We start from the raw sequence: 26,402 nt of genomic DNA on the forward strand, positions 1-26,402 counted from the left end.
TGCTCTCTAATTACCGTTTTGTGAGTCGTGCTGTTACAAACTTTCTGGGAAACCATCAATCACAGCTAACTAACCTTGTTTAACACCACATTTTAATAATGACTGCATCAAGTGGGCAGGAAAGAGGGGATGAAAAAAAACAACCCTTTGAGCACAATGCATCTGGGAAATGCTTCAAGGCCTCTTCTTTGGACCGGCTGATAAATTATGCATCCATGACACCACTTCCAAATGAGCCATTCATGATTAAGAGAAAGGCACAAAAAGCCAGGGTTATTTGCTTCAAAATATTGACCAATTTGTCAACTGGCAAGAGTTCTGACAGTACGGTGAAGATGGCCAACCCCAGCGAGTTTATTCTGCTCTCTGACAGTACTGTGGTGTAAGGCTCAGAGTGCTGCTGTCCTTGGTCCTGAAGAGATCCTCTCTGCAATTTGCCACACATCCTCCATTGTCCAGACTGAATAGCTATGGATTGAATCAAATTAAAATGTCCCCCTGCAGCTTCCCCAGGTAAATCATTTCTCAAATTTCCTGCAGATAGATCAACCCATTTTCCACCTAAATTATACACAATAGTCAAAATGAGGGTTCCCATGCGGTGAACGATAAGAAACACCTTAGAAAATCAGCAGGCTGAATTATCATTATGTATGTATGCATGTGTCAGGAGTACAGCGTTACCGAGCACTTATTGGTTGGACACAGTGTTCCTGTAGGGTGCGTGTAACACTCCAGTATGGCTGTACTCAGGCCTCTGTAAAAAGCCCCAGTTTGTGTCTGGCTGAGGGTGAGTCACTCAGTCCTCCTCACCCAAAAAAAACACAGCTAGCCCAGATTGGAATAGAAACAAGAGGGATGAAAGGAACCAGGAGGATGAAGAGGGGCTAAGCCTCCCCTCTCTGCGTCTCGTTCCCTCAAACTCCAGGGCAAAAAGCCACGCTGTCAGATTCAGCCATGGTGCTGGTGTTGACCTGTATTAACCTTCATCACTTCTGTTTGGGTTGAGAAACCTAGTGTAAGTCATCCGAGTTTCTCATCATCCGTATTGATTCTCTCAGATTCTCTCTCTACACCCCCAGACCACAGCAGGGAAGACAAGCAAGCACTCCAATCAGACTTTATTCACTCCAAAATCTGCTGAACAATCAGAAACTCCCCATCCCCGCGACCACACTTATCATTCAGGGTACATTGGGGACCATTGCGATCAACTTGTAGTAATCAAACGTTGAATAATTGATGAAAGGACTTTTAAACCCAAAATTGCTGATTTAACAGGCCTCTTGATAGTAACCAACCAATATCCCATTTCAAACACCTCAGCATAAAGCTACCTTATTAGGCTACAGTGTCTCCGTAATGTTTCTCACTGTAGCAGTGGTCTACAGGCGATTGCAGACAGGAAAACAGCAACTGCTAACCAGCTGAATGTACAGTCTGCTAAGGGCTTGTGTAAATACAATGACAACTGCTTTAATCACAGCAGTAATGAAGCCATCCCTTACTTTGGCACAACTGTTAGGCTAAAAAATGATAAAGACGGGGGTGAGGCTGCTAGCTCTCCCTCCTCCAAAACCTCCTACAGCCTCCGCTTTTCATTTTGACTAATGTATCCTACGCACATTTTTTTGCATTTTCTCCTAGCCACTCCAATTCCATCTTTCCCCCCTTCTATCGAAAGCCAGGACTGCTCAAGGCTCTCCCTCCTCCCTCCCTTTCCCTCTCCCATCTCAGTAGCAGACACACTTTGCGGTCTCTCCCTCGCTCACACACACGCTTGCTGCAGCAGAAGCCACAAATCCGACTGGTACAGCACCGGATGGCGGAGGAAATGAACGTCAAAACAAGCGATTGAGTTGTGAATAAGCACGGCAAACACAGAGGTGAAACATGCGACCGAAATAGGTTGTTGGCGTCTACGGTTAATAACCTACTTTAACAGCACTGTTCCTTTCACTGGGCTTGTCTGGACGACTAAAACAAAACAGGCAGCATGACGGAAGGAACAAGGCAGTGAAAAGGAATTGTTACCATTCCCACACAGTGGGAAACTGGGAGGAGAAAGGGGGTTGGAGGTCAGGTGGTTAAAGCTCCTCTCCAACAGAGATAAAAACAGACTTGGGGATGTTCTAGAGCCGCACTGATTCTGCGAAGGACAGATGCGCAGCGAGAGGAAAGAGGGGTCTGAATACCAACGATACCAACCAACTGCAGAGTAAAGAGAAGAGACTGGATACTGTCCTGGGAGAAGACTGATGGCTGCAATTAGTGAATAGATGGAGGATAAACGCTACGAAGCACACTGAAATGTTTCACACATTTCAAATATTTTGTTATCTAGGAAACATAAGCTTGTCATCTCTGAAAGCCTCTGGGCTCATGCTTGAAAAACTACATCTGATTATTTCGATTCATGCTCCAGTTACCAGAACGAATCAATGGACTTGGCATCCTGAACAGCATAAGCAGCAAACTTCTGTAAGTTAATGTTCATTTGTTTTCTTCACATTAGAATTGAACCCTGTGTTTCTTTTAATAGAGCATCTAACTCGCAGTCTGTCCTGACTGTATTGCACATTGTGGAGGAAATGTGATTATCTGTGCCCATGTTACTCTGCTAATCCTGGCTCTCTTCATATTCTGGAGGATGTATACAATGGACTGACCTAGCAACAATTGAATCCCAGAAAACAAGGATATTAACAACAGGAATGACTGAGTAAAATATAAATTACAAACTGACAAACAACAAATTGCTCATACGCTTGTTGATTTGGAGGATGAGCTTAAGTCAAAGTAAATATGGATAGGTGGACAGAGAGGTAAGGTAATGCAACATGGAAAAGGTTTACTAGGTCTTCCCTCTGTGCTTAGAGCCAACGATCATAAAACACTGAGAAGAGGGAAACATATCCAAGCCAAGAGGATAACTAGGGATAAGAATTTAAATACTAGCAGTTAGTGTTAGTGCCAGATAGTATTTATTAAAAACACTGCCATGTACAATGCCTTCAGAAAGTATTCATTCACCATGAGTTGACTAAATTCAAAATGGATTAAAATACACATTTTCCCTCCTCACCCATCTACACACAATACCCCATAAATGACAAAGTGAAAACATTTATTGAAAATTAAATCAAAATCTCTATTACATAAGTATTTCACACCCCTGAGTCAATACATGTGAGAATCACCTTTGGCAGCGATTATAACATTGAGTCTTTCTGACTAAGTCTAAGAGCTTCGCACACCTGGATTGTACAATATTTGCACATTCTTTTTAGAATTCTTCAAGCTCTGTCAAGTTGGTTGTTGATCATTGCTAGACAGCCATTTTCAAGTCTTGCCATAGATTTTCAAGACGATTTAAGTCAAAACTAACTAGGCCACTCAGGAACATTCAATGTAATCTTGGTAAGCAACTCCAGAGTATATTTCGCCTTGTGTTTCAGGTTAATTATCCTGCTGAAAGGCGAATGTCTCCCAGTGTATGTTGGAAAGCATACTGAACCAGGTTTTCACCTAGGATTTTGCCTGTGCTTAGCTCTACTCCATTTTCTTTTTAATCATAAAAAGAATCTCCCTAGTCCTTGCCGATAACAAGCATACCTATAACATGATGCAGCCGCCACCATGCTTGAAAATATGAAGAGTGGTACTCAGTGATGTATTGTATTTGCCCTAACCATAATGCTTTGTATTCAGGACATAAAGTACATGTGTCTTTGCCGTATTTTTTGCATTTTACTTTTGCCTTATTGCAAACAGGATGCATGTTTTGGAATGTTTTATTCTATACAGGCTTCCTTTCACCCTGTTATTTAGGATAGTATTGTGGACTAACGACAATACTATAGTTCTCCCTATCACAGACATTTAACTCTGTTTTAGTCACCCCCTGGAGCTACTTGTCCGAGCGTCCCCAGCTTCTCCTTCACCCAAATCCAGATAGCAGATGTTCTGAAAGAGCTGCAAAACCTGGACCCATACAAATCAGCTGGGCTAGACAATCTGGACCCTCTCTAAAATGATCCGGCGCCATTGCTGCAACCCCTATTAACAGTCTGTTCAACCTCCCTTTCGTATCGTCCGAGATCACTAAAGACTGGAAAGCTGCTGCAGTCACCCCCCTGTTCAAAGGGGGTGACACTCTAGACCCAAACTGTTATAGACCTATATCCATCCTGCCCTGCCTTTCTAAAATCTTTGAAAGCCAAGTTAATAAAACAGATCACTGACCATTTAGAATCCCACCGTACCTTCTCCACTGTGCAAGCCCGGCCAAGGCTTTCGACTCGGGTCAATTACCGTATTCTTATCGGCAGATTCAATAGCCTTGGTTTCACAAATGACTGCCTCGCCTGGTTCACCAACTACTTCGCAGACAGAATTCAGTGTGTCAAACCGGAGGGCCTGTTGTCCAGACCTCTGGCAGTCTCAATGGGGATACCACAGGGTTCAATTCTCGGGCCGACTCATTTCTCTGTATATATCAACGATGTCGCTCTTTCTGCGGGTGTTTCCCTGATCCACGACACCATTCTGTATACATCTGGCCTTTCTTTGGACACTGTTAACTAACCTCCAAACGAGCTTCAATGCCATACTACACTCCTTCCGTGGCCTCCAACTGCTCTTAAACGCTAGTAAAACCAAATGCATGCTTTTCAACCGTTTGCTGTCCGCACACGCCCGCCCGACTAGCATCACTACTCCGGACGGTTCTGACCGTCTCCAATCCAAAATAATTAAATCTAGAATCGGCTTTCTATTTCGCAACAAAGCCTCCTTCACTCACGCCACCAAAATTACCCTAGTAAAACTGACTATTCTACCGATCCTCGACGATGTCATCTACAAAATAGCTTCCAATACTCTACTCAGCAAACTGGATGCAGTCTATCACAGTGCCACCCGTTTTGTTAACAAATCACCTTACACCACCCACCACTGCGACCTGTTTGCTCTAGTCGGCTGGCCCTCGCTACATATTCTTCGGCAGACCCACTGGCTCCAAGTCATCTATAAGTCTATGCTAGGTAAAGCTCCACCTTATCTCAGCTCACTGGTAACGATAACACCCACCCGTAGCAGGTATATATCACTGGTCATCCCCAAAGCCAACACCTCCTTTGGCCATCTTTCCTTCCAGTTCTCTGCTGCCAGTGGCTGGAACAACTTGCAAAAAAATAATATTAATAATCTCTGAAGCTGGAGACTTACATATCTCTCACTAACTTTAAACATCCGCTATCTGAGCAGCTAACCGATCGCTGCAGCTGTACATAGTCCATCTGTAAATAGCCACCCAATCTACCTACCTCATCCCCATATTGTTTTAATTTACTTTTATGCTCTTTTGCACACCAGAATCACTACTTGCACATCTGCTCATCTATCACTCCAGTGTTCATTTGCTAAATTGTAATGACTTCGCTACTATGGCCTATTTATTATCTTACCTCACAACATTTGCATACACTGTATAGACTATTTTTTTCTATTGTGTTATTTTTCTTCTATTGTGTTACTGACTGTACACTTGTTTATTCCATGTGTAACTCTGTTGTTGTGTCGCACTGCTTTGCTTTATCTTGGCCAGGTCGCAGTTGCAAATGATAACTCGTTCTCAACTTGCTTACCTGGTTAAATAAAGGTGGGGGAAAAAACAGGCCTCAGTGAAATCCCTGAGCGGTTTCCTTCCTCTTTGGTAACTGCGCTAGAAAGGACGCTTGCATCTTTGTAGTGACTGGGTGTATTAATACACCATCCAAAGTGTAATTAATAAGTTAACAAGGCTCAATGGGGTATTCAATATCTGCTCTTTTTTTTTATTTTTTTTAACTCATCTACCAATAGGTACCCTTCTATGCAAGGCACTGGAAAATCTCGTTGGCCTTTGTGGTTGAACCTGTGTTTGAAATTCACTGCTCGACCTTACAGATAATTGTATGTGTGGGGTACAGAGGAAAATGTTAAACACCATTATTGCCCACAGAAAGTCAATGCAACTCATGTGACTTGTTTATTAAGCAAATGTTTACTCATGAACATTACGCTTGCCATAACAAATGGGTTGAATACTTACCGACTTTCAGCTTTTCATTTTTCTATTCATTTTGTAAACATTTCTAAAAACGTAATTTGACTTGACATTATGTGGTATTGTGTGTATATGTATGCCAGTGACACCAAATCGAAATGGAATCAATTTGAAATGCAGTTTATAAACTGTGGAAACAGGACAGGGGTGTGAATACTTTCTCAAGGCACTGTAGATGAGGGCCTCGGTGTTCTGTTCTGTGGGAGAACAGGATATTCACCCACTAAGGTAGGAACCATTACTGTGCAGTCCTCAGTGATTAGGAACTAAGGGGGATGTGCAATCCATTCAAACCCTCAGCCAACTCATACAGAAAAGATATGGGATAGAATGTCAAGCTTAGAATCTAACCCTGTTACCATGCCTCCATCTTCCCTTCCTCCCAACTCAGACATACAGGTCCAAAAGGTTAACCCCATACACAGATTTCCCATGATGCAGTGAAGAGCACACACTAAACCCACCTTACACACCACAACATTTCTTGTGTCTGTGTGTATCATTGCACAGTGCATGCACAGAGACAAACACAGTTTACACTATTACACAGTTATTTATAGGTTGTATCCATCATTCCCCTAGTGGGTTCTTCATCTCCCCCTCTCATTCTCCCTCACACACACTCAAAACGGTGCTTTGTGAGCGTGACAGGAGAAGAAGCTGGCCTTACATAATGCTCAAACGAGCACAAAATGTAATATTCTCAACGCAGTGAAACACAGCAGTCATGGAAAAGCACAACAGTCCCATTAATCAGGCCTGTAATGTTACAGATAATTCAAGCGACTAGGCTTCCATTCACGACCTGGAGACTCAGTCACCCTACAAACCACTATTCTGCTTCATTAAGGACCTGCCTTTTGTAGTCTGGCTTTTAACCCAATGTCATTCCTTCTCATTAGATGGAACGTGGGTCAATGTTCACGCTCAACACACACACACTGTAATGCATCAGGTGAATGGGGCAATAGCACTGACAGAACAGTGGGCAGTGGAGGGTGAGAACAAGGCCCCAGTAACAGTGGAACCCAGTAGTCATGGCCAACACACCAGAACCAGTACCAGTGGAACCCAGTAGTCATGGCCACCACCCCAGAACCAGTAACAGTTGAACTCAGTAGTCATGGTCACCACCCCAGAACCAGTAACAATGGAAACCAGTAGTCATTGCCACCACCCCAGAAGCAGTGACCGGTCTGAGGAAAACCACCCAGGTTTGGGGGTTTATATCAAATCTAACCTCACTCATATCTCACTGAAACTATACACACAGGCCTACACAAACATAACCACATCAGTTTACAAAATCAGTATTGAACATTTGTGGATTTTTTAAATCTAAAACTACAAATACCAAATTGTACAATCCAATACCTCTACTGCACTTTTGGATGTAAAAGCCACTGAATGGGAAAACCAATGGAAATGAGAGATAATGATTTCCCACTTGTTCTTCTGTAGGTCAATGGATAACCAGCTCAACAATGCCTAAATCCAAATCACAAATATCACACCCATACTCAGCTCCACCCCACTCAAAATCCTCTCGGAGGCCCTCTCCAAAGCAACACTCTCTAAAAGGGGTCCACCCGGAAATAAACTGGTTATCTCCTATTGAACTCAAGCCAAAAGTCACCAGCCCTTCCCTGAGACCCCCTGCCTGCTCTATGACCCCACAGACTGTAGTCTGGCTGGCCGTGGTGACCTGCTCCTGTGTGTTCTCTGCTCTGCTGGGCCCGGGCGTGTCCGCTGGAGAGACCTGGGGCATGGTCTCCATCTGTCCCTTCCACTGTGTGTGCCGAAACCTCTCAGAGTCTCTGAGCACGCTCTGTGTCAACAAGGGCCTGCTGTTCGTTCCTCCTGACATTGACCGGCGCACAGTGGAGCTCCGTCTGGCTGACAACTTCATCCTGGAGGTGGGCAGAGTGGACTTCGCCAACATGTCAGGCCTGGTAGAGCTAACTCTGTCCAGGAACACCATCCATGCCCTGAAACCTCTGGCCTTCGCTGACCTTCAGAGCCTGCGTTCACTTCACCTGGACACCAACCGGCTGACCGTGGTGGGGCCAAAAGACCTGTCCGGCCTAACTAACTTGCAGCACCTCATCATCAACAACAACCAGCTGACCAACGTCTCCACCGAGGCATTTGATGACTTCCTGCAGACGCTGGAGGATCTGGACCTGTCCTACAACAACCTGAGGAAGGTCCCCTGGGAGGCCATCCAGAACATGGCCAGCCTGCACACCCTCAACCTGGACCACAACCTCCTGGACCACATCGCTGAGGGCTCCTTCGGAGAACTGTACAAGCTGGCTCGTCTCGACATGACGTCCAACCGGCTGCAGACTCTGCCCCCTGACCCCCTGTTCTCCCGCTCCCAGACAGGCGTGGTCAGCCCCACCCCCTACAACACTGTCATCAGCCTGAGCTTCGGTGGGAACCCCCTGCACTGTAACTGTGAGCTGCTGTGGCTGAGGCGGCTGATCCGCGGGGACGACATGGAGACGTGCGCCACTCCCGTCCACCTGGCTGGGCGCTACTTCTGGTCTATTCCAGAAGAGGAGTTCACCTGTGAGCCTCCGCTCATCACGCGCCACTCCAACAAGCTGTGGGTGCTGGAGGGCCAGAGGGCCACACTGAGGTGCCGTGCCATTGGAGACCCAGAGCCAATCATCCACTGGATCTCCCCTGACGACCGCATAGTAGCCAACTCCAGCCGTGTGCACTCCTACTACAACGGCACCCTGGACGTGCTGGTGACCCGTGCCCGAGACGATGGGGCATACACCTGCATTGCCATCAATGCTGCCGGGGAGGCTACAGCCCTGATAGACCTGAAGATCATCCCCCTCCCTCACCGCGGCAACAACACTGTCCCCCTAACCAGCCCTCGAGGGGACCCTGGGTCATCAGATATCTCCAGTGGGAGAAGAGGGGCAGGCCGGAAGGGTGGTGGAGGGGTGGTGACTGTCAAGAACGCCACAGAGGGAGAGAGTGGAGATGGAGATGCCAGTGAGCATTTGGTGGGGGTCCTGGGAGCGACTGCCACCTCTGCCCAGGTGCGCTGGGTCCTGGGCCGGGCCACTGGGCCGTACCTGGTGTGGATGTACCAGATCCAGTACAACTGCACTGCAGACGACGCCCTGGTGTACAGGTAAGCTCCCCTCAGCGACACAGCCATCCTACAGAACCTAAGAGACAGTTCCAACTGGGCAAGCATGAATAGATCAATCAAAAGGCTAGATGCAAAACAAACACCTCTGTGTGGTCTTCCATTGTAATACTGTCATGTACAAAACACCCCAGTGGTTTTACAATTGATCTGAGTTATCACAGAGTGTCCTTGAATGACAGGGACCAGGACTGATGAACATGAACACTGACACATGAATTAAAGGAGAGCAGGCGTAGTTGACTGTAAAGTATGAATGAGTGATAGAGGGAAAGGAAAGAGATGGAAGGGAGATAGGGCAATGGAAGGAGAGGGAGAAGACTGTGGGAAAAGGAGGATGAAGTCCTTATAAAAAAAAAAAGAAGTGCAAGCCGCAGATCTGAGGACAGTGTCACATCCCATCTGTCAGTCTGAAATGGAGATAAATAGGGAGATGGTGGGTTTGGGTCTAGGGAACACTGAACCCACTTCAGTTTGTGGAGGTAGGGATAGGCACCTAAATAGACATGCAGTGTTGTATATCATATACTGAACGATTCTCAAGGACTTGTCAGGACACACTAATGTGTGCAAACAGCTGTCAGAATGAAAAACAGGAAGAACGCCTCCCAATTCGACATTTCCAGCTTTCATCCCCCACTAAGTCAGGAAGTGATGGTTAGTCTCATACTCTAAACATTTGATGCCTCATAACACCCCATAATTCCCTGGTGTTCCAATAAGGCCAGGTGAACTGCTTGCTAAGCCTTCCAAGATCAAAGAATAAGTATGCAAATACACACATTTGGATGACTAATATATGCCAAGGTATATGTAGTCTTCATAGCTAAATAAGATGGATGAAGGCAAACATTAATTTCTACCGTCTCTGGGACTCCATGGCTAATTTCTTTAAACAGCATATCCCTTTGACAGGTTCAGTAGAGCTTACAATGCAGTTATTCACCTTATATAAGCCTACGGAGATAATAGCTTGCATATTCTGAGTTAATGTTCCGCGTAAAGCCCATCTTTCCAATTTTCATTACAAAGCCTGCCTGTAAACAACTAAATGTAATAACAACAAAGTAATGTAACCCAAAGCTAGATATAATTTGAGGATAGTGTGGAGGAATGAGGGAGAGCAAGGGCGCCAGAAAGGTTAACTGCCCGCCAGATGAAATTAGAAATTGCTCAAGGTCTGCCTTTCAGAGCTCGCAATTACCTCTCAACGGTAAACGCATTCAGCCTCATTTACACCGTCCAATACATTTTCAATACTGTTCTACACAGCCGTCTGAATCCATACAATAAGCTGCAGTATTTAACAAGAGATTTGACACCAGCAGTCAGTTGGAAGAAGGAGGGGTGAAAGACATTAAAAACGGAAGTGTTTGCTGTCTTGTCCTCTTCCTTGCGTACAGCGTTTGGGCGGGGGTGGTGATTGGGGTGCGAGTATGTGTCATTGGCTCGGAGTTGTCTTTAATAGCTCATCGCTTGGCAAGACACGTTTCTGAGGAGAGGGGAAAAAAAAACATACGTAAACAGACTGGTTTCAAATAAAATTGTATTAGTCACACGCGCCAAATACAAGAGGTATTCTTAGTGAAATGCTTACTTATGAGCCACTGACCAACAACGCAGTTTAAATAAAAATTTGAGTAAGAATAAGAAATAAAAGTAACAAGTAATTAAAGAGAAGCAGTAAAATACCAACAGCGAGACTATACACAGGGGTATACGGGTACAGAGTCAATGTACTGATAGTCAAAGTAATATGTACATGTAGGTAGAGGTATTAGAGTGACTACAGTGGAGGTAGAAGCTGTTTAGAAGCCTCTTGGACCTAGACATGGCACTCCGGTACCGCTTGCCATGGTGTCTGGCCTGGTGTAGAGGTCCTGGATGGCAGGAAGATTGGCCCCAGTGATGTACTGGGCCGTTCGCACTACCCTCTGTAGTGCCTTGCGGTCGGGCCGAGCAGTTGCCATTCCAGGCAGTGATGCAACCAGTCAGAAACCTCTCGATGGTGCAACTGTATAACCTTGAGGATCTGAGGACCCATGCCAAATCTTTTCAGTCTCCTGAGGGGGAATAGGTTGTCGTGCCCTTTTCACAACTGTCTTGGTGCTGCTTGGACCATGTTAGTTTGTTGGTCATGTGGACACAAAGGACCTTGAAACGCTCAACCTGCTCCACTGCAGCCCTGTCGATGAGAATGGGGGCGTGCTCGGCCCTCCTTTTCCTGTAGTCCACAATCATTATCTGTCTTGATCACGTTGAGGGAGAAATTGACCTGGCAACACACGGCCAGGTCTCAGACCTCCTCCTTATCGGCTGTCTTGTCGTTGACAACAAAAACAATTGGTTAGGAATACGTAAAAAGTTAGCCTTGTTCTCCTGCGCCATCTTCAGTCTGCCTCCCATTTCCCTGAATATCAATCTCACCCTTTCTATTGCCCTTCTCCCTCTACAGCAGAGTATTATTGATTAAGCCCATTTCTACAACAAATGAGCAGATCTGACTCCTCCTCCCTCTAGCTGGCTGCTCATCATCATCATTAGCACTAAGGAGTTGTACTGTAGCTTATTGCATTTCATTCGTCTCCCTCTCCTAGCTGCTCTCAGAGATCCTCTTTCTCTCCTCAGCAAATTACTCAATATCCTTTTTTCTTTTATTACTCCTCAACCCCCCCTCCCCTTCCCTGTCTGTTAGGATTCTGCCTCCTACAAGCAACGCGTTCCTGCTAAAGAACCTTGTGTCTGGAGCTGACTACAGCCTTTGTGTCCTGGCCATCTTTGACGACGGGCTGTCCACCCTGGCCACCACCAAGGTCCTGGGTTGCACCCAGTTCAGCACCAAGGAGGACTTCCCAGAGTGCCGTTCCCTGCAGGCGCACTTCCTGGGTGGCACACTGACAATCATGGTGGGCGGGGTCATCGTGGTGATGCTGCTGGTGTTCACCGTGGCGATGATGGTGAGGCACCGCGTCTGTGGAGACTGCAGAGACGAGGGTCACTACCCTGCCCATCACCATGACAACTTCCTGCCCTCCAAGGGAGAAGTGGACGTTTACGCTCAGACCAATGGGAATGGGAGAGTGATGATGGTGGCTCTGCCCAAAGGCATTCTTGGCCAAAAGGCTAAGCCCCTGCCATCGAAAACCAAACCCCAAGCCAAGAACAAGCCCAGGGCAACGCTAGACTCTGATCAGCTCAGTGGAGAGAGAACGGCTGAGGAGCAGGGCCTGGAGGTGGGCGTGAGGGGGAAAAGATTCCCCCCTTTCACCCCTGAGAGTGAGAGAGTGACACTGTACTATTCCCCTGCCATCACCTCTCAGACCTTACCCCTTCCCAGAGCTCACAAGTCCCTGAGACACTCAGGCAAGCTCAAGCTGCGCCGCTCTGAGGAGAGGGAGAGAGACTTGAACAAAATGGTGGGCTCCAGATGCAGCCTGGACTCTGGAGCCCAGGGGGAGGAGGAGGGGCGGTTGGATGACTGGAGGGGCGGCGATCGTCCGCCACTCGGGAGGACACGCAGCTGCTCCTTTGATGTGGGCGAGATCACCACAACAACCTGCTACAGCTATGCCAAGCGACTGAGTGTGATATGGACCAGGAGGAGCCAGTCGGTGCACGGCATGCTGGTCCAGTGCGCCTCAACGGCCAGTTCAGCGAGCAGCATGGGCAGTGACCAACAGCCCCCTGCTCTCACACATGGCTACCTGCACGCCTTCAACACCTCCAACTCTAACTCTAACACCAGAGTGGCTGCCAAAGCTGGAGACCTGGAGGAGAGTGTTGTGTAGGGTGGAGAGGAGGAGAGAAGGACATAATGAAAACAGACTGAAACTGACAAAATGGTGGATGTAAAAGATATAAGCCATTTGGCTTTATAGCTAGAATCCTTCAATTGAAACAAAGCGTTCTCCCTGCCCGTTTCAGCCAAAAAGCTAAAGGAATGGGTCTGGATAAATGTAACCACTCAAATTCATAGAGGTATGGATGCAAGGACTAACAATCAATGATATCAAATGTATAGTTTTAACCATGTTTTAAGGCTATACAGGGTTTGCTTACATTTATTTACAAATATTGGAGTAATACATGCTTATATTTTGGGTTTCGAAGGGGTACGACAGTTGAACTAAGCGCGAGGAATTTAGGTTACAGTGCATTTGTAAAGTATTCAGACCCCCTGACTTATTCCACATTTTGTTATAGCCTTACTCTAAAATTGATTTTATAGTATTTTCCCCTCCTCAATCTATAAAACAATACCCCATAATGACAATGCAAAAACAGGTTTAGAAATTTGTGCAAGTTCAACTTAAATATCACATTTACATAAGTATTCAGACCCTTTACTCAGTACTTTGTTGAAGGACCTTTAGCAGCGATTACAGCCTCAAGTCTTCTTGGGTATGACGCTACAAGCTTGGCACACCTGTATTTGGGGAGTATTTCCCATTCTTCTCTGCAGATCCTCTCAAGATCTGTCAGGTTGGATGGGGAGCATCACTGCACAGCTATTTTCAGGTCTCTCCAGAGAAGTTCGATCAGGTTCAAGTCCAGCCTCTGGCTAGGCCACTCAAGGACATTCAGAGAGTTGTCCCGAAGCCACTCCTGCGTTGTCTTGGCTGTGTGCTTAGGGTCGTTGTCCTGTTGGAAGGTGAACCTTTGTCCAAGTCTGAGGTCCTGAGCAGGTTCTCATCAAGGATCTCACAAGCATTTCGCTACACCCGCAATAACATTTGCTAAACACATGACAAATAAAATTATTTGTACTTTGGTCCATTCCTGACTGGTCTCCCGGTCCCTGCCACTGAAACAGCCCCACAGAATGATGCTGCCACCACCACGCTTCACCATAGGGATGGTGCCAGGTTTCCGCCAGATGTGATGCTTGACATTCAGGTCAAAGTGTTCAATCTTAGTTTCATCAGACCAGAGAATCTTGTTTCTCATGGTCAGAGTCTTGAGATGGCTTGTGGCTAACTCCAAGCGGGCTGTCATGTGCCTTTTACTCAGGAGTGGATTCAGTTTGGCCACTCTACCATAAAGGCCTGATGGGTGCAGTACTACAGAGAGGGTTGTCTCCACAGAGGAACTGGAGCTCTGTCACCAGGTTCTTGGTCAACTCCCTGACCAAGGCCCTTGCTCTAGGAAGAGTCTTGGCAGTTCTACATTTCTTCCATTTAAGAATGGAGACCACTGTGTTCTTGGGGACCTTCAATGCTGCATACATTTTTTTGTATCCTTCCCCAGATCTGTCTCGACACAATCCTGTCTCAGAGCGCGACAGACAATTCCTTCGACCTCATGGCTTGGTTTTTGCTCAGATATGCACTGTCAACTGTGGGACCTTATACAGACAGGTATGTGCCTTTCCAAATCATGTCCAATCAATTGAATTAACACAGGTGGACTCCAATCAAGTTGTAGAAACATCAAGGATGATGAATAGAAACCGGATGCACCGGAGCTCAATTTCGAGTCTCATAGCAAAGGGTCTGAATATTTCTGTAAAAAAGCTACCTGTTAATTCATTCTAATAAATATGCAAAAATGTCTAAAAAAAAATGTTTTTCCCCCTTTGTCATTATGAGGTATTGTGTGTAGATTGTTGAGGTGGGAAAAAATGTAATCAATTTCAGAATGATTCTTGAAGACTACAGTGGAATGGGTGTATATCATTTATTTTGATTCTACATTTCTTAAAAAACAAGGACATACATTTAAAAGCACAAAGTGCATTGCACAAGGAACCTAGCACATGGTGAAGAAGATGAGCCACGTACGGTGTGGGCAGATGGGAGTGATGACAAGTATAAAAATTAAAAGTACAACGAAGTCTGCTTTAATGCTGTAAGAGTGACTACAACCTGAGGCTTCTGTTTCAACAAGATACATGAAACAATTCATGAATTACAGTAAATAAATCAACCGCTACTCAACAGCAGCACGACTCGACATTGAATTGCAAACCGCTGAGTAGATCAGTTATCAAAATGGATCATATGAAAACTGTGACAGATGCCAGTCAGTGATCATGTGTTTGTTTGAGAAGGGCAGGAAGCAGCCTATCGGCAAACACAGAGGAGTTTGTCTTCGAAATGAGAGAGGGAGATATGGGGTGAAAGAGGGGTTGAGAAGGTGACTGGGGGAGGAGCTCTTTGATAACCAGTACACAGAGATAGGCTACATATCTATTGGTTCCATTTGTCATATTAAATACTACTCTGTAGTGTACAGTCATACCCACAAAGGCCCTCTGAACTCAATTAGCATGAGTTGTGTGATGGAGTTGGAGAGTGGATAGTGAGAATGGCATGTAGCAGTTTCCCCTTTTCTTGCCAGAGGCAAACGGGTGCCCTATTTCGCCCAATTAAAAAGTGCTGATTGGTGAATTCACACAAACACATTGTGAACTCTGCCCAGCGGTGCTCAAACCACTGACCTGCAGTTCTGCAATCAACCACTGTTCACATCATAGAGGACAGATATGTCATGTTCTGCTGACAAGTCCCATTAATATCAGATCTGCAGATCTGGTTGGCTGTGGATAAAGTTGAACAGTTTAGACCAGTTCAGGAGTTCCCCGTCTCAGAACTAATTCTAACGTCTCCAATTTGTAGGATAAGAAAATAAAATGTTTCAGAGTTCTTTTAGCCAGTCCTGATTTCATTTAACCTCGTACCATCCAACTCATTCACCATGGTTGGCTGTTCGCTGCCCCTGCATCTAAAACCCTACCCCAGCTGTGAGACAGCCAGAAAGAATAGGATTTTAAGTGAGTGCTTTGACCTATTCACCTCAGACGTAGAGCCATGGTCCCATTCACAACTAGATATTTGAGTAGAAAAACAGGGTGATTTAATCTAACAAAATCTCTTGGACCAACATTTTAACCCACCCATTTGAATATAATAATCACCAATCTACTCCCCGTTACGCTGAAGCACCTCTACTCCAACCACACCCTATGATCAGCAGAAAGGAGTGTGTGGGTGAATGTGTTGCTCGAGAAAGTGGAGAAGACTGACACTCAATCCATATAAAACGACCAACATTCATCAAAATTCCTAAAAAAGGCACTTTCATCCACCATCAGTTGTCTACATGTTTTAAAACGACCAGAATTCTGGTGGTTGTTCCTTGAGGGAAGTATTTCCTTTCCTAGAAGCAAATGCTGCAAAAGCAAATCAGCAGATGCAAAGTGGGAAATAGTGCTGCAATATTAATTTAGCCGGAAAAAACAATTCTATTTGTGTGTGAACGATAAATATGGGAGGCAGAAGAGAGGGAGAGCGTGAGGGAGAGAATGAGCGTTGGAGGGGGTTGAGTATTATTCATGCAAATGACTCATGTACATGCATGTTTAAGTGGTCATTAACAGATTGCTGCATACAGCATTAAAATACTTGTTTATCTTCTACCTTGGTCCTACAAAATGTCTCATCACTAAACTGCATAGAGAGGCAGTTTCGGGAGGAGTGGGTGTGGGGTGCTATGGTGGAGGGGAGCAAAGCAGAGGGGGATATAAATGACAGTGAGCATCACAGCTGTGAAATCCTTAGATCCTTAATGCACGTCCCTAATTCACTATCCCACTTCGAAGCGGAGTGCAGCAAAGCCTTCAAATTCTAATGACTGAAAAGTATCCATGCATAATAATAAAAAAATCAGATGTGTTCATCTGAGTGAGATCTGAAATAAAGGGAACAATCTGCATCCAGCCTGCACACTACATCTTCCTCTTCTCTTTAAGCAGCCTCCCACTCATCTCGATTTCACACAACTCCTCTCCATATCTCCCCACACCCTGCTTCAGTTCGCCATATCTCCCTCTAAAGCCAGTCACACCTCTGGGAACCATTCAGTGCAGATTGGGGCTTCAAAGAGCAGTTTTTTGCACTACACAGTGGCAGTGAATGTGTTGCTGTTTCATATGGAGCACTACATCTCCATTTCTACTTGTAAAGGAAGCTAGTAGTTACATAAGCTGGCAACAACCTATTGCTCCCATTTCAATTGATTAAGACCCTCGTATTTGCTCTCATGCTCATGTGTACTGTAAATGCATAACTCTGGTAGGAGGTGGTAAGAGAAAGGGACACACAAAAGATAACTGATGGTGGGCACAGGAATCATTGCATAGTACCCAAAGGAGTAATTTCCCAGACCACTTAAGGTACCATTTATATCTGCGGGTGAGCGAGGGGTCAAAAAAACACAATTAAAAGCCAATTGATAATCCAGCTGCAGAGTGAGACAGCTACATGTAATGGATATTGGGCTGGTAATGTTGGTTCGTCTTTCCAAAGTGTATCTGCATGTACACTGCACTACAGTACACTGCAAAGATATTAGCACAACAGCACAGTGGGTAACATGAGCTCTGAAATAACAAATCTTGTTGACAGTGAATTTGGGAGGCTCCAAGTCTGTTACTACTCCCATAAATGACTGTGGGATTACCTTTAAAAAGGATTTCAACATGTTTACGGCTGTTGCTTTTTCACGAGGGAATTGGAAAAGCATGTCACACAGCCGCATTAGTGCAGAGAAATGTGTTGTTTTCCAGGGTCAGCCACAGTAGTACGATAGGTGCAGAGAAATGTGTTGTTTTACAGGGTCAGCCAGTGGTACGGCACCACTGTAGCAAATTAGGGTTAACTGCATTGCTCAAGGGCAAATCAACAGATGTCTTCACCTTGTCGGCTCAGATTTTCAAACCACCACTGCCTATGGCTAGGATGGTACCACATTTTCTGACCGTTTTTTCACCCAATATGTTTTGTAAATCTGGGCAGATTTTAGCAGCACTTCCTCTGCTTCTCTAACACCTAATGGTGCTGTTGGGGGAAATCACTTGGCTGTACTCTTACTTAAACAGGTAATTACATCTCTGGTGGCATCAGTGCTAAATAAACTAGCCATTTGAAGCTGGGTAGTAAAAACATCTATGTAAAAAAAGGAGTCATTGCTGTGGCCCAATGGGGTTCGAGTGGCCTTCCCCTGCTGGGAGGAACAGTGTGAGAGCGAATGAGACTTTGACATGGGAAAGGATGGATGCATGATAGAGGGGGGAAATGAGTTTAGTATATGCAGTGGGGGAAATTAATCAAACATGCAAGGAAATGGAGGGAGGCAATTGTGCGACCAACATGGTTTGAACCTCTTCACCCATCCTGAAGTGATAATGAGTCATCATTAAAAAACATGTGACAATTCGCTAGTTAGTGCTCCTGTGGAGCAGAGAGGGGATGATCTGGAGCAGCTTTAATGTCTTTGATATTTTGGAGTGCTGCAAATAATCATGCCAACAAAATACCTCCGGGGCTGAAGAGAGCATTAACTTGGGGAACGAGAGGGGTAAGGAGAGGGTGAGAGGGGAAGGGAGCGGGTGAGAGGGGAAGGGAGCGGGTGAGAGGGGAAGGGAGCGGGTGAGAGGAGAGGGATATAAGATAAATGAAATATCCCAACTACACAGGGCAGTAGTCTCAGTCTGTCACACTGTATCAGGTCAACAAGAAGAGGAGAATAAGGAAACGAATTCAAGGAGGGGAAACTAGACAAGCGGAAAGGAACAAGAAAAAAGACAATCAAGAGAATAGAATCATGTTGGCGGTGGTTTGCAGAAGCAGGAAGGTAAGAGTGTGTGTGTGTGTGTGTGTGTGTGTGTGTGTGTGTGTGGGGTTGGACAGTTAAGATGTTGGAGCGTTCCCCTGCTGCATCCCCTTCAAAAGCGCAGCTGGCCATGTTGCAGCTGCTGCCCCTAACCCTCGCTCTCTCACACACACCAATCAAAGGTTTCATTCAGAGCCATGGAAAACTAGGTCTGGCAGAACAATAATTCCCTCCCTTAAATCCAACAAAAACACATACATACAGCCATTACTGCCATTCATACTGTGCTTTCATGTGAACATATGCTATTGACACTAGTATTGCAACTCTGATTCTCTACTTTACAATTCCAAACCAAAGCCCTCTTTGATACAAAGTAGAAACCTACCTGCATTTCTTTCCATCTGCTAGTCTTTTATCCTGTCCGTCTCATGAGTAGACAAGCCATCCAGTCCGTTGTATATTTAGCTTCTACTTCCCATTACTACTAAATAATTTACCAATTAAAAACGGTGCCATTTAAAAGATGCACTACTTGCAAGAAAGAAAATCTGGGCTTTGAGGGGAGAAAAATTCAGCTCTCTACAATGTTTATCATTTACAAATGTCTTTGATCAGATGAATCATAAATGCATTGATGACCTGTCTGGCCTTAACGGCCTCTACACAGCTCCCTTCTCTCTGCCCACTTAGCCTTCCGACATCCTTTTCATGGAGCTCCTGCTTTCCACTTCTCTTCTCCAGAGTTGCCACTTTCAGCACTTTTCACTATGCTGCTTTTCCCGTAGTAAGGATCTTGTGCTAAAAACATCTGACCATTACACAGTAATGACACATGCAGACAGTTTTAGGTGCAGATATAACGGTGTGCTTTCAGAAGCTGCAATTCCAAGCACTTTTGAAAAAAGGTTATTTGATTAAGTTTAAAAAATTCTTGCTGACTGGATTAAATTAGTCACTTGAGTCGTGCAGCGGGAGATTAAAAGGCCTAATAAATGTGACAATGTGCCGTAATTAATGACCCTACCTTGACACCGCGGACACGGAACTCCGCCAGCGCCCGGTTCATCTTGGCCGCGGCGGCAGGCAGGTCCTTCCCGCTGGCGATGACTTTAACCAAAAGGGAGTCGTAGTGGGGGGAGATGACGGCTCCTTGGAATGCAGAGGCACTGTCTAGACGGATGCCCATGCCCTCGCCACTTCGGAATACCTGAGGAATTGGGAGAGAGGAATTACAGATAGAGCTGTTAAGACACGAATCAGGAAGAAAGTAACCCCGTCTCTATAAAACATGTACATTTATAAATGCAGCAATACAGATCCTTTGACAACACTTAACCTTTCCCAAGTTTCACGTTTGTCAATTCACTCAAATTTGACTTGTCACCTACATTCTACAGCAGGTTTTTAAAAATGCAGCAACATGTTTGTGTGCTAGCTCCCTCAACACAGTAGAAAAATCTACAGCAATAAAAAAAAAGAGTAAAGTCTACAAAAAAAATCCTAGTAATAGAAGCGGTACTATGCCTAGTAATAGAAGCGGTACTATGCCTAGTAATAGAAGCGGTACTATGCCTAGTAATCGAAGCGGTACTATGCCTAGTAATCGAAGCGGTACTATGCCTAGTAATAGAAGCGGTACTATGCCTAGTAATAGAAGCGGTACTATGCCTAGTAATAGAAGCGGTACTATGCCTAGTAATAGAAGCGGTACTATGCCTAGTAATAGAAGCGGTACTATGCCTAGTAATAGAGCGGTACTATGCCTAGTAATAGAAGCGGTACTATGCCTAGTAATAGAAGCGGTACTATGCCTAGTAATAGAAGCGGTACTATGCCTAGTAATAGAAGCGGTACTATGCCCTAGTACTATAGTAATAGAAGCGGTACTATGCCTAGTAATAGAAGCGGTACTATGCCTAGTAATAGAAGCGGTACTATGCCTAGTAATAGAAGCGGTACTATGCCTAGTAATAGAAGCGGTACTATGCCTAGTAATAGAAGCGGTACTATGCCTAGTAATAGAAGCGGTACTATGCCTAGTAATAGAAGCGGTACTATGCCTAGTAATAGAAGCGGTACTATGCCTAGTAATAGAAGCGGTACTATGTAGTAATAGAAGCGGTACTATGCCTAGTAATAGAAGCGGTACTATGCCTAGTAATAGAAGCGGTACTATGCCTAGTAATAGAAGCGGTACTATGCCTAGTAATAGAAGCGGTACTATGCCTAGTAATAGAAGCGGTACTATGCCTAGTAATAGAAGCGGTACTATGCCTAGTAATGCCTATGCCTAGTAATAGAAGCGGTACTATGCCTAGTAATAGAAGCGGTACTATGCCTAGTAATAGAAGCGGTACTATGCCCTAGTAATAGAAGCGGTACTATGCCTAGTAATAGAAGCGGTACTATGCCTAGTAATGCGGTACTATGCCTAGTAATAGAAGCGGTACTATGCCTAGTAATAGAAGCGGTACTATGCCTAGTAATAGAAGCGGTACTATGCCTAGTAATAGAAGCGGTACTATGCCTAGTAATAGAAGCGGTACTATGCCTAGTAATAGAAGCGGTACTATGCCTAGTAATAGAAGCGGTACTATGCCTAGTAATAGAAGCGGTACTATGCCTAGTAATAGAAGCGGTACTATGCCTAGTAATAGAAGCGGTACTATGCCTAGTATGCCTAGTAATAGAAGCGGTACTATGCCTAGTAATAGAAGCGGTACTATGCCTAGTAATAGAAGCGGTACTATGCCTAGTAATAGAAGCGGTACTATGCCTAGTAATAGAAGCGGTACTATGCCTAGTAATAGAAGCGGTACTATGCCTAGTAATAGAAGCGGTACTATGCCTAGTAATAGAAGCGGTACTATGCCTAGTAATAGAAGCGGTACTATGCCTAGTAATAGAAGCGGTACTATGCCTAGTAATGTACTATGCCTAGTAATAGAAGCGGTACTATGCCAGTAATAGTAATGCCTAGTAATAGAAGCGGTACTATGCCTAGTAATAGAAGCGGTACTATGCCTAGTAATAGGCGGTACTATGCCTAGTAATAGAAGCGGTACTATGCCTAGTAATAGAAGCGGTACTATGCCTAGTAATAGAAGCGGTACTATGCCTAGTAATAGAAGCGGTACTATGCCTAGTAATAGAAGCGGTACTATGCCTAGTAATAGAAGCGGTAGTATGCCTTGTAATAGAAGCGGTAGTATGCCTAGTAATAAAAGCGGTAGTATGCCTAGTAATAGAAGCGGTAGTATGCCTAGTAATAGAAGCGGTAGTATGCCTTGTAATGGCCTGATGTGTACACAATAGGATATACAGAAGAGATAAATGTGCCATGTCAAGTATGACAATTCACATAAAGTAAACACGCGTCAACAGCCCTCTCCCCTCCCAGTGTCCTGGAGACCTCGATCAGCTCCTTGGTTTTGCTGACTTTGAGGGAGAGGCTGTTTCCCTAGCACCACTCTGTCAGGGCGCTATCCTCCCTGTTGGCTGTCTCTTTGGCGATCAGGCCCAGCACTGCCATGTTGTCTGGAAAATCAACGATGGTGTTAGTCGTGTGGGGTGGAGGTGATTTTGCCCACCGTCACCACCTGGGGTCTGCCTGTCAGGAGGTCCAGGATGCAGTTGCAGAGGGAGGTGTTCAAACCCAATTAGTCAGCAGTAGTCTTGACTGCAGCGGTGTGGATGTTTAATTAACTGATATCCTTTAACAACCTCCAATATCATGGTCCAATTAAGATTCAACGACAGTTGATTTGAAAACTCTTGATTGAAGTTATTTTTGATTCAACACACACCAGGTGACTGTAAACGTAACTTTCCAAATGAAAAGGTTTGATGTAAATGACGCACAAATAGGGGTCGTTTCAATCCATTTTAGACTAGGTTCTGTGCAATGTCAGAACAGACCAAAGACAAAAGCTAGCCTTTCAAATCAGAAGATACTGCCCTTGATGGGTGACAGTGTTAGCTTCCAAAAACACAATCACTGAATTATTCAAGCTTGGTATTACCGTGCTGTGCTGATATCATTATTGGTATAAAATGGTAAACTGAAAATACAGCCTAAACACCAGTAAAAACTGAAAGTTTTAATTGACCAGGTAAGTCAATTATGAACAAATTCTTATTTACAATGATGGCCTGGCAAGAGGCAAAAGGCCTCCCTGTAGGGTCGTGGCAGGGATTCAAAATAAAAATCCAACAAACAGACAAGACAGAAGACGCTATCAACAGCAAACAGTGGATGTGTGTGATATAAAACATGCTTCCTTACATAAGGCAAAAACTAGTGACAGAGTGACACCTAGAAACTACATGTTTAGCTCCACAAGGGTCAGACTCTTCCCCCAAGCCCCCATCGCTGTGCCGTCATGTGCCTTCCAGCACTGGGATTAAAGCACAGTTAACCCTATTCTCATTGTGTGAGAAGCACTGCAGGGAGGACTCCCACACAAATCAGAACAATCACAGCCGAACAGCCTCCCAACACAATTAAAAACATGTCCACCTGCGGTGCAAGAGCCCCAGCTCCCGTGTGGTGAGCTGGAGAGGCTGGGAGAGATCATCTGTTCCATGGCGTGCTGCCTGCTCCCACCCTTGGTGCAGCTGCATATTTGTAGCACTCACATTTAACATTCTTTAAAAATCGCTCAATTAGATATGAATACAATATGACACTTATCCTTAAAATGTTTTAAGGTACAAATTAGCATTTTGATATATAGATGTATCAAAATATTGAAAAGTAACCTAATGAAGTTACAACTATGCTTGCGCTTGATTGTCTACCAAACAGTGGGCCCTTTCTGATAAAAGTTATTACCACAGTATGAATAGAATCTACCAGGAGGGATGGAGCCCACAGCAACAGTTATACAGTAATAGACAAAGGCAGAAAAACCAACGTGCCGTGTTTGTTGCAGAGAGAGGAGATCACCCCATGGCGCCAAGACAACATGGGCCAGACTCAGAGTGCACACGCTAGGGCTGTCCCAGACAACTTGGATCGACCGAAAGTCTTCTGTTCCTTCGAACAATGGATTGGTAGACATTTTTAAAACATGCATTTTTCCATATATAGACACACTTTGTGTTTTTATCAAACTCAACTATATGCATTGAGCTTGTCTGATGCTTAAAGCTCACGGTTTGATGAAATAAGACAAATGGCTCATGAGGTTGCCAGAGATCTAGATAACCAGAAAAATAAAAAAAATGTAACCTGAACCAACTATTATCCACCCGCACCTGCAGGCTTACGCAGACTCTGCCGTCACTCTCCTGATGTTGCCGGTAATAGGCTACACAAGGAGTTAGCAACCTTTCTCATGTGGAATGACAATTTATTTTACCAATCTGCATGCCAGTTATGGTTTAGATATGCAGATTTTCATAAGTTTAATTTATTATAACATCTTCATATCTCAGAATCATTGTCATGTGGTGAATCAAAATTCTATCCAAATGAAAATTATACAACCCTAAAAAGTAACTATTGCCAACTACGTATATATAAAAAATAAAAAAAACATTGCAGCCTGCAGGTAGAAAATATCCTGATAAAAATAAATATCCTATGAATCACATTGGCTACTGTTGGAATCAACACAGTTACCTAAACTTTGAACATTGAGATATTAAATAAATGATAGGCCAGAAGCATAGAATATAAGGAGTGAGATCTGTAGAAAGACAGAGTGGCTGTGGAACGGGCTGGGTGGACGGGAGGAGATCAAATGATTGCTATAGGGGAGGCAGATGGACATCTGTGGATTAGGCAAAGGAGGGGTTGAGGTGAGGTCAGATCCCCTGAAGGGAGTAATAAGGGTTATCCTCTTCCCGTGGAACCATAAGATGTAAGGATTGGAGAGAAGGAGATGTGTCTTAAGTGGGATATTTATACCTTGTCTGTCTGAATTACAGCTGTAAAGACACTTTTGGAAGAATTAAACTTGGTTAAGCTTCTCTATTGTCCATGAGTTATTTACTCTGAAAAATAAGAACACTACACATGGCCTGTCTGCAATGAACTTGAAACATTATATCAACTATTAACCTGGGTCAGCCAAAGCTTAGGCTAGCGAACTTGCAACATTGTATAAAATATTCTGGGCCTTCCGAGTTTCCATGCCAGTGAGCTCCTGCCATGTAGGATATTTGCACATGGGATAAGAAGCTGTGCTCGACTTGGGCAGGAGCTCACCGGAGCTGAGTACCAGCACCTCAAATGTTCTACTAATTGAGCTCCTGAGTTTCCATTTGATCAGAGAATTACATTTTTTCCTTTTCACATTGAGTGGTTAACGAAAGGGAGAGAGCTGGAAAGATGTGTCAAATACATAGAACTATTGTCATTCTCAACATACTGTTTGCTGGCTGTTTGAGGTGAAGACATTACTTTGAGAAGCTCCACAGTGGTGGTGCATGAAACCAAAAGTGAAAACTAAGATCCCCAAATGGGCACATTTATATGCCTACATTTACACGCAGGTCAGGTAGCCAATAGGCCTACTTCTGTGCGTGCGCCTCTTTACACAACATTGACAGGAGCTCCTCAAACAAAAGATAGACTAAATTGTCAAAATTCGTAAATGGATTGAAATAAGACACCACTTGTGTAACATAGGTAGTGCACTCAGCAATCAACGTGTCCACTCCAACAATGACAACAGGAAGACAGCAATAATATTGAATGCATAGTTGTTTTTTAAATACGGTCTCTTTTTTTGCTTTCTTGAGTAAGTCAGCAAGCGGAAAATACAGAGTGAATGGGTCGGTAATGTTCTGAAAATGTCAGTGAAGACACTTGACAGTTGGTCAGCGCATGCTCGCAGTACACGTCCTGGTAATCTGTCGGGCCCTGCGGCCTTGTGAATGTTGACCTGTCTAAAGGTCTTACATCGGCTGCGGAGAGCGTGATCACAGTCGTCCGGAACAGCTGGTGCTCTCATGCATGTTTCAGTTTTATTTGCCTCGAAGCGAGCATAGATGTAGTTTAGCTTGTCTGGTAGGCTCATGTCACTGGGCAGCTCTCGGTTGTGCTTCTCTTTGTAGTCTAATGTTTTGCAAGCGCTGCCACATCCGACGACCGTCAGAGCCGGTGTAGTACGATTCCATCTTAGTCCTGTATTTACGCTTTGCCTGTTTGAAGGTTCATCTGAGGGTATAGCAGGATTTCTTATAAGCTTCCGGGTTCGAGTCCCACTCCTTGAAAGTGGCAGCTCTAGCCTTTAGCTCAGTGCGGATATTGCCTGTAATCCATGGCTTCTGGTTGGTGTATGTACGTATGGTCACTGTGGGGACAACGTCTATTATGCACTTATTGATAAAGCCAGTGACTGATGTGGTGTACTCCTCAATGCCATCAGAAGAATCCCGGAACATATTCCAGTCTGTGCTAGCAAAACAGTCCTGTAGCATAGCATCTGCTTCATCTGACCACTTTTATACTGACCGAGTCACTGGTGCTTCTCGTTTTAATTTTTTGCTTGT

At 44.6% G+C, this 26,402-nt stretch overlaps 2 protein-coding genes across 2 annotated transcripts in view; one reads left to right on the top strand and one right to left on the bottom strand.

The window, feature by feature from the left end:
• LOC112231340 (pyruvate carboxylase, mitochondrial) overlaps window positions 1-26,402 on the bottom strand; it is a 100,409-nt gene that overhangs the window by 20,963 nt on the left and 53,044 nt on the right. Inside the window, exon 10 of the mRNA XM_024398043.2 lies at window positions 19,924-20,106. Coding sequence (XP_024253811.1) covers window positions 19,924-20,106 — 183 coding nt within the window. The remainder of the gene's footprint in view (window positions 1-19,923; window positions 20,107-26,402) is intronic.
• On the top strand, window positions 1,738-13,604 carry LOC112231341 (leucine-rich repeat and fibronectin type-III domain-containing protein 4-like). Its single transcript, XM_024398044.2, has 3 exons — window positions 1,738-2,481; window positions 7,571-9,266; window positions 11,980-13,604. The coding sequence occupies exons 2-3, from the start codon at window positions 7,594-7,596 to the stop codon at window positions 13,070-13,072; spliced, it is 2,766 nt and encodes a 921-aa protein (XP_024253812.1). The 5' UTR covers window positions 1,738-2,481; window positions 7,571-7,593; the 3' UTR covers window positions 13,073-13,604.

Source organism: Oncorhynchus tshawytscha, linkage group LG33 (assembly GCF_018296145.1).
Source record: "Oncorhynchus tshawytscha isolate Ot180627B linkage group LG33, Otsh_v2.0, whole genome shotgun sequence".
Lineage (NCBI taxonomy): Eukaryota > Metazoa > Chordata > Actinopteri > Salmoniformes > Salmonidae > Oncorhynchus > Oncorhynchus tshawytscha.